The sequence below is a fragment of the Oryzias melastigma genome, linkage group LG13 (genome assembly GCF_002922805.2).
Source record: "Oryzias melastigma strain HK-1 linkage group LG13, ASM292280v2, whole genome shotgun sequence".
Taxonomy (NCBI): Eukaryota; Metazoa; Chordata; class Actinopteri; order Beloniformes; family Adrianichthyidae; genus Oryzias; species Oryzias melastigma.
In genome coordinates, this window is record NC_050524.1 from 33,062,777 (window position 1) to 33,071,006 (window position 8,230).

At 41.2% G+C, this 8,230-nt stretch overlaps 1 protein-coding gene across 2 annotated transcripts in view; it reads right to left on the reverse strand.

Annotated features, from left to right (window-relative positions):
- Positions 1-5,487: 5,487 nt before the first annotated feature.
- Positions 5,488-8,230, reverse strand: part of LOC112142086 (dehydrogenase/reductase SDR family member 13) — a 12,198-nt gene continuing 9,455 nt past the window's right edge. Inside the window, exons 3-6 of one of the 2 annotated variants that reach the window (XM_024265341.2) lie at positions 7,401-7,524; positions 6,987-7,313; positions 6,644-6,873; positions 5,488-6,538 (exon numbers count right to left, since the gene is read on the reverse strand). In XM_024265341.2, the coding sequence (XP_024121109.1) occupies positions 6,482-6,538; positions 6,644-6,873; positions 6,987-7,313; positions 7,401-7,524 (738 nt within the window). In that variant the 3' untranslated portion in view covers positions 5,488-6,481. Of the gene's footprint in view, positions 6,874-6,986; positions 7,314-7,400; positions 7,525-8,230 lie in introns of both variants that reach the window. The other variant, XM_036215008.1, reaches the window with a different exon arrangement.

Sequence of the window (8,230 nt, forward strand, 5' to 3'; positions counted from 1 at the left end):
TTTAGGTTGTCAGCATCAAGCAGTCCAGGGAGGGCTGGAAAACAGGCAGGGTTGAGGCTCTTGAGGACCAGGGTTGGCCACCCCTGTGGTATGGCAACCGAAAGAGGTCATAATTAAAAAGCAAAGCAGGAGAGCTTTTTAAAGCGTGATCACCCAATCAGTGAGTGAGTCCTTCTGATTGGTAGGCGTGTCCTACCTGCCATACTAAGTTTTTAATTTTATTTATTTTGGCTAATTTGGCATTTATCTAAAATTTTAGCTGGCTATCAGCTTCAACGTTTTCAGCTATCAATTTCATCTATCAACACTAGCATCCTCAGCAGCCAAATTCAGCATCCAACATTCACACTAGCATTATTACAGGTAATGCTATATATCTAACTTTATGTTAAAAAGTTACAGTTTTAAATCTTATCTTGTTCAGTCCGCGACATGATTGAGTTTGACACCCCTGGTTTAGGGAGTCATGTCTGTTGAGTAACCCTTTAAGGTGCTGACCGCAGCTCCAACTGACGACTCCCGAGTCCGTTGAGTCAGCTCCACCCAGTCATCTAAGCCAGTTTGAATTCAGGTCATGACATGTCATTTTCTACACAATTTCCATTATTTTTATCCTAAACAAAACATGGATGTTTCAGAAATTAAACCACCAGTTGAGTGTTATATGTATGTGCGTCCAGAAGGGCCGTTTGTTACTGGGAAGAAAGGATTTTTTAGATTGTCATAATGGAATAGCACCGTATCCCTAAAACCTGCAATCTCAACCTCCTTTTCCCCATCTCTGTCTTGCTGTGTGCCTAATAGGGAAGAGTTAATTAAACCACAAGTCATTACCTCAGCAGGACCGGGCTACAGAAAGGCAGCAAGAACAAATGTGCTGTACAATTTCAAACTGACATTTACCTGGCAGTTTTAGCATATAGTGCTCAGCTGGCAGTCACTTTTAAATGTGCATACCTAATTCCTGCTGCTACTGTTCACTGCTTGAACACAATATGCAGCATTAAATGAAAAACCTCCCTGACCGATAGGGTGTAAAAACAGAGACAAGATGGGCATGTAATTTTAAAAGAATAGTAAGGATGGCAAACGTATGTCATCAGACTATCAATCTACACAATCAGATGTGACTTGGTTGTTACAAAGTAGCCCCAGAAGCTGTCACTGCACCACACAGAGAAGACTAGTAAGGCAAAACTGCCCCCTTCACCAGTTGTCAGATATGAAAGCTTGCCTTTACCTGCTGTGTTTCGAATGCTTCTGTAGCATATTAAACAGATTAATAGAACAATGCTCCAGGGAGACAGCCTGCCAATCTCAGCTAAAAACACAAAAGCAGAAAATTAAAAAAGGCCCATGGCTGAACTCCAGCACTGATGAAAAAGAGAGCAGAGAAAGCCCTACAGTTACTAAATATTTATTGTGGAACACATACATATTGCACAAACACCACCATAGTGATGGCTGATGTGACAATAAGAATAACTTAGAAATTATCCAATATTTTAGAGGCAACTTGAATGTTTTGTTTCCTTTATGCTTCTCTCTCTTGATCAGCTATAGTTAGTAAAATACAAAAACATATTCTTACACAATGGGAGGACTGTTTTCAGACAAGATACGCTTTAGTTCTTATATAAATGTCTCACTGCTTGGTATATCGAAAAAGAGGTGCGTAAAATTCCAGTAAGCCCCCTTCCTTTCTTTTTATTGTCTCAGTCAGCTCACAATGTGTGGAAGCCGGTGATTCTTACGTTAGATTTCGGTATCAGTCCGTGGAGCCACGTTTCAGTGAAACACATGACAATGGCCTCTCGGTACTCCCACTGGGTCCGTGCGAGCACTTCCAGCTTGTCCATCTTATTTGCCTGGGAACACTGCAGCTCTTATGGGAATTGGGGCTTCTCTCCGACGGCGAAGGATGGTGGTTTTAGAGCCAGCAGCTGATCGCGAGTATAAACAATAGCGGGAGTCTTCTCGGCGTGGATGCAGAGGGCCGTGAGTAACCACAAAGAGAAGAAAAAAGTATTCAAACCTCTGAAACATGTTGGTAATATGCTTAGCTGGTTGAAGAAGTGATTATAAACAGACCAAGAATGAGAGTAGATGTACATGAGCACAACTACACTAAAAAGTTGGAAAAATATGGGAAGACGCCAGGAGCCGCAACTTCTAGCAGTGTTTAGCCAAAGTTAAAAAAAAAAAAAAAAGCTGTCGTTTTTAAGACATGAGTTCATCAGAAACTTGCCTCTAGGGGTGCCCAAAGTGGGGCCATGCGGGCAAATCTGGCCCACCTAAAGTTATCTTTTGGCCCGCCAACTGTGGCTGTGGAAGTCGTGTGTGTTTTGCAGCCAAGCGCGTTGTCCGCAACACATTTGGACAAGCGCTCTTTGAATTACCGTAATTCCTGAACGGTTTGCTCCATTTTAAAAATTTAAAAATTCCATCAGTTTCTGATAGCTGAGACATTGGGCTTTCTTTTCAATATCTGGACATCACGGTAATTTTACCCAGAAGCCCGTGCAAAGCTGCTTTGTTTACCAGTGAGACAGACGGAGCGGTGGAGAGATACAGAGAGCGGAGCGGTCAAAAAGAGTTTTTATAACGGCGAAAACAACAAGAAAAATGTCTGAAAGACGACCATTGTGGGAAATATAACCTTCATGGGACCGAAGGAGTCATTTCTGGTGAGAAATGAGCTGAGTTAGCTTATGTTTTTTACTCATGAATTATAAGTTATCTTATAAAATAAGCATATATTTATGTTTGTTCAGGAAATAAACATCACAATAAATGAAAACTATTTTTCTTCAAGTTTCCTGTGAGAGTCTGTGAGCTGGAGCTGATGCTGCTGGAGGACCAAACGTGAGGAGGATGGAGACTGGTGAGGAGGTCAGGGACCAAAGCTGCTCACCACATCAACAAAGATGCAGAAACTGACGATGGAGATCCTCTTCCACTGAGGTTCAACCCCAGACACATCCCAGGAGTCCAAACATCTCTAAATGCAGGAAAACCATCAGCAGGTGAAATCTTTCCCACTGATGCTGCAGAATCTGCATCAAGAACTCTCTCTGGAAGTGTGGGACTTGTGACTGTCACTGGCAGCATCACCAAAACCTTTGAGGAGCCAAAGCAGACAGAACTGCCAAATAAATAAATATGTTAGACCATATTCTTTATTTTCTCCTTCTATTTCGTGATGTGAAAATTTTTGTATTTGGCCCGTGGACCAGAATCCCATTTAGATTTTGGCCCTTAGAGCGGAAAAGTTTGGGCACCCCTGGTCTAGGCTGAGGGCAGGACTGTTTGAGGAGAAGTCCTCCTACACTGACATCCCATCATCTCTTTGTTTACACTCTCTTCCACTAGATTACAGCCCCTCACAACTTCAAGCTTACATTAGTGTTCAAAAGAAATATCATTTCTATCCAGCCATACAGTTTAGATCAAGATTCCAGCTCAGACGAGGAAAACAAAGACGTTCATGGATCTATTTGTCCGACAGTGGATGAATCAGAATTGGAGCAAGTAAGAAGACTTTGACCTGGCCATGCCAGTAGCTGCATCACAAACCTAAACTTTTTCAAACCGCAGGTTTTTCTCTGATCCTGATCCTACATGATTTGAATAACGAAATACTCAGAAATGCAGTTTTAACTTTTAAAAGGGTCATACCATGAAAAAACAACTTTTTGAGCTTTTAAGTGTATTAAATTGTTCATTCCTCACTATAAAGAACCCCAAAGCAGTATTTTGATTCACGCATTTCTGAGTAATCCTCTAAAACCTGTGCTCTGAGTAATGGCTCCTCCATACCCACGAAAACGAGCAGGTCCTCACGATCTGATGTCACAGAGTGAGAGTGCCTCTTTCAAGAAGAGTCTGCTCTGACAGCTCTAACACAACACTCAATTTCTCCACAGAGCTAGTGGTGATCAGCAAAAAAACTTTCATTTTAGATACAGAATACTGTATGTCTTCCAGTTGCGTCCTGTCTTCACAAATTCAGCTCAAACGGGCATTCATTACTTTAGATGCAGGGCTCCTTAAAGGCACACCCCTCAAGAAAAATCAAGGTATGGCTCCTTTAAATTCTTTTGAATATGTCCTCCATCATGAAAGAAAGGCCACCAGGCATTTTAAAAACACCATTTTCATTGGGATGGTTCTTTAAATGCATAATTGACCTAATAACCTTTGACCACCTTCCCAGTTTTCTGGCCTCTATGCCCCCCCCTAAAAATTTCTCTAGGCATCTCTAAAGGAGATGAGAATCAATTGTGTTCCTCTTCAGCACCACAAAGGAATGTCCTAAGTCATTGCAAGAGGATCTCTCTTAACATGCAGAACTGAGCAGGCTTTTTGAAGGCTTAATGTGTCAATAGTTGGAGCTCATAAAGAACACAATCCACAGGTTTTCTGGGCTGCTGTCTTCAACAACCTTGCTCCAAGTCATCAAGACATGGTGAGATTCCAGTTGAAGTTCACACTGAGGTTTTTGCATGATGTGCTAACTTACATGTTGGAAAAGCAAGCAGGAAAATGCTTTGCTCCAAAAATCCCATTACTGAAGTGTGTGCAGGATCTCTGTCATGATCAGATAAAAAACATTTATGAATTAAAAAAAAGAAAAAAAGAAACAGCAATATTAAGGTCCTGAGTACAATCATCTAATATTTATTGTAGTTAAATGACTGAATCACCTGCTGAAACTGAACTTTGTATTTTCTAAAGTTTGATTTAGTATCAGTAACTAAATGTCCATATATTAGGGCTGTAGATCAGTACTTAGGTGGCAAACTCCTTCAATTCCCAAATCCAGATCAACACATCTTCAAAATTATATTTCACAATTTTACTAAATTCTTTTTTCATATTTCCTACCTTCTTTGTGGCAAGGTTCAGCATTTTTCTTCTGCTGATGACAGTTTGCTTTTCAGTTCTCAGTTCCATTTTGCGTTGTGCAGGTCAGCTGTCACTCCTGGACGGTTCCCCCTGCTGCTCTCTGTGGAGGAGTTCACAGCTGCCTGCACTTTGTAATTAAGACTATTTAGGTTGCAGCCTTTCAGTTCTCTGTGTTGGTGCGTCCCTGTTAGGACCATGAGTTTACTGTTTTAGCTGACAATCAGGATTGTGAGTCTTTGGTTTTTCTTAGTCCTTAGTTTTTTGTCCTTTTGCAGTTTTCCCTCTTGTGAGGTGTTTTTTGTTAATTAAAATACGTCTGCTGCATTTCCGAGTCCAAGCCTGATTCTTTCTGCACCTGGGCTCTTGTCCCTCCAGCCGTCACAGCTGAAGCAAAATTATAGAACTTTCGTGAAGGGCTCTTTATTTTCCAAGTCTCAGATTTGATTGTTTTCAATAATGTTCATGATCAGCAATGATGTTTCATGATCTATTTTTGTATGACATGACATGCAGCACAACAGAGTAAAAATGTCACCTTACAGAAAAAAGCTCCAATCACATAAAACACAAATGAAGTGATTCAGCTACAAAAAAGCTTTAATAAATTAGGTACAAAACAAAAGGCACTTCATAATTTTTCAAGTATAGGAGGAGCATCTTCAACTCAGGAGAACAGATAATATTTAAGGCTTTTAAAGCATATCACTGTAGAGAAAAATTGTGGTAAATTCACATTTTTGTCAAATGTTTTAAAAATTATATCATATACATAACATTTGTTAATAACATTCCATACTGAGATAAAAACTGCAAATAATTAACACATTTGCCACAGATACAACTGATGCACAACTACTTCTCTGGTTTCCCTAAAACTGGAATTTATGATAATGTTCCCTTGAAAATGTACTTTTCAAAAGAGGCTGTTTGACCCAGCAGAGGTTTTTACATTGTTTCCAGACAACTTCCCACAACAAACCTAGATATTTAGAAATGTTACTCAGCAAACATAACGAATCACAAAAGAAGCCTGAAAACAGCCTGAAGTCTTCACTTCGTTTCTGCATTAGGGCCATTGATTGTAAAAGTACAAACTGGACATGAGTGTTGAGGTCCCCCATAGGAAACGCATTACCTTCGGCCCTCCTAAAATCAGACTAGAGCCTTCGCTGTCACTTCCTATGTCTACCACTACATTACAACTGATTGCTGCCCCTCGACAGTGATTCGTCCGAGTCGGTCTGAGTCACGTTTTTAAAGGAGCTGCAGTCGTAAATCAGGAGTAAGCTTGTTCCGGCTGGTTTGAAGGCGACACTCCTCCCACTGAAAGCTGCTGGGGGAAATCTGTCAATCAAACGTTCGAGGCGGAGCCAGCGGGCACCATATGCTTTTACTGAGGCATCTGATTGGTAGTTTATAACTTGAATTTATTTATTTATTTGACATTTAAATCAAGAATAGGATAACTGGCGGTAAAGAAAAAATATCTTTAAAACAAATTAGGATCAGAAAGAACGTGTTAAGAAGAATGTATCAGACCAAGAATGACTACTAAAATGACTGAGAAATAACTTTATTTCTCAATGGAACCCAATGTGACTTTGGCCTTCTCGCAACCAGCGGGTACTTCCTATTTGAAAGACAAAAACGGAGTGGTTGTTCGGTCCAGTTCCTACTTATACAGTCAATGATTAGGGCTCACTCTAGAGCGAAAGCCTGTGAACCTTTCACTCACTTCCCACAGCTTCTTGGCCAACGAATCGTCACGCCCTTTGACTCCCATGTGCTGAACCCCACAGTTGGAGAAATATCGTCCACTGAAAGACTCGATGCCATCCTGAAGGGAACAGTGCAGGGTTGTCTGCGATCCTCCATCAGTATCCAGAAAAAAGAGCTTGGCAATGGGTATCATAAGCAACTGCTGCCACCAGCTAATATTCCGACACAGCTCTGTGTAAACGACTCCTGGGATTCAAAAAAGCATCAGAACATTTCTATTATAAACTCAACCGTAGACAATATTTTCACATGTGCTCAATTGTAAAAAAAAAAATCAAATCAAATAAAAAGTTACTGACCTGGGTGCAGTGTGAAGCAGGTGACACCAGTTCCCTCAAGGTGATTTGCAAGCTCTCTGGTAAAAAGTACATTGCAGAGTTTACTATTACAATAAGCTTGAAAGTTTTGCCAAGTGGACTGACCAGACACTAAATCTTTTGTGGACTCCAGTAAAGAAAAATCAATACGTCCAAGGTGGTGAAGAAGAGAAGACACCGTGACAACTCTGCTGGGACTACATTGCTTCAGCCGCTCCAAAAGGAGGTTGGTCAGTAGAAAGTGACCTAAGTGGTTAACTCCGAATGCCATGCCAAAGCCATCCCCAGTGCGGCCTGGACCCATCATACCTGAAAGGTTACATTTATGAACACACATGTACACATATCGGCAAACACTAAGGAAAGTGAGGTTATTGGGCCTGCTGGCAGCCTCACCTGCATTGTTAATCAGGATGTCCAGTCTAGGTTCCGTTTTCAGAAAGGTTTCAGCAAAACTGCGAACAGATTTGAAACTGGCTAGATCCATGGGCATGAAAACCACTTGGCTGTTTCCACTTTCCTGAAAAACACAAGTTCTGGATCAGTCCGGGTGTGATACTCCCATCTGTGATATCCAACTAAAGTTGACAGTTGAAAACAAGCTCCAAAAATGTTTTTTAATAATCTGATTTTTCAAAGTCAGCACCACTTTTGACATTCCTTTACCTGTTGAGTGTCGTTACATTTTTGTTACATGCCATCTTATATTCATCTTCTATTGCATACACATGTCCAATAGAAGGGAGCCAGATCCAGCCCTCCGGGTAATTTATTTTTTGTTATTAACGGCCCGATGTTATCTTGCGCTTAGTTCTAACTTGTATAATTTTGACAAAATGTATTTATATAGAGTAAATTATTGAAAGTTATTTAACTTAGAGTTGATTTATTCTGGAATAATATTCTTACTCCCACGAGTGTGGAGAAGAGGTTTTACCAGTGCACAGGAGTAGAGGAGCGGGCGTGAAGACTGTCCAGCACCCACGGAATGCTCCTTGCGTGCGTGGAGTTTGATATATGCTTGTGGGGGACTTTTGCGGAAATTTAAAGCGATAGGACAGCAGGACTCCAACAGGGGCCCAAAATGCTAGAGACCTAGGGGCATAGGACCAAAGAGAGGGCAAGCTCCAGCCGAACCAAAAGAATAGTCCTGCGGACACGCCAGGGAACCCAGCACAGGGTCCCACCCCTGGATAGCCCTCTAGCCCCAGACAAGCAGCCCACCA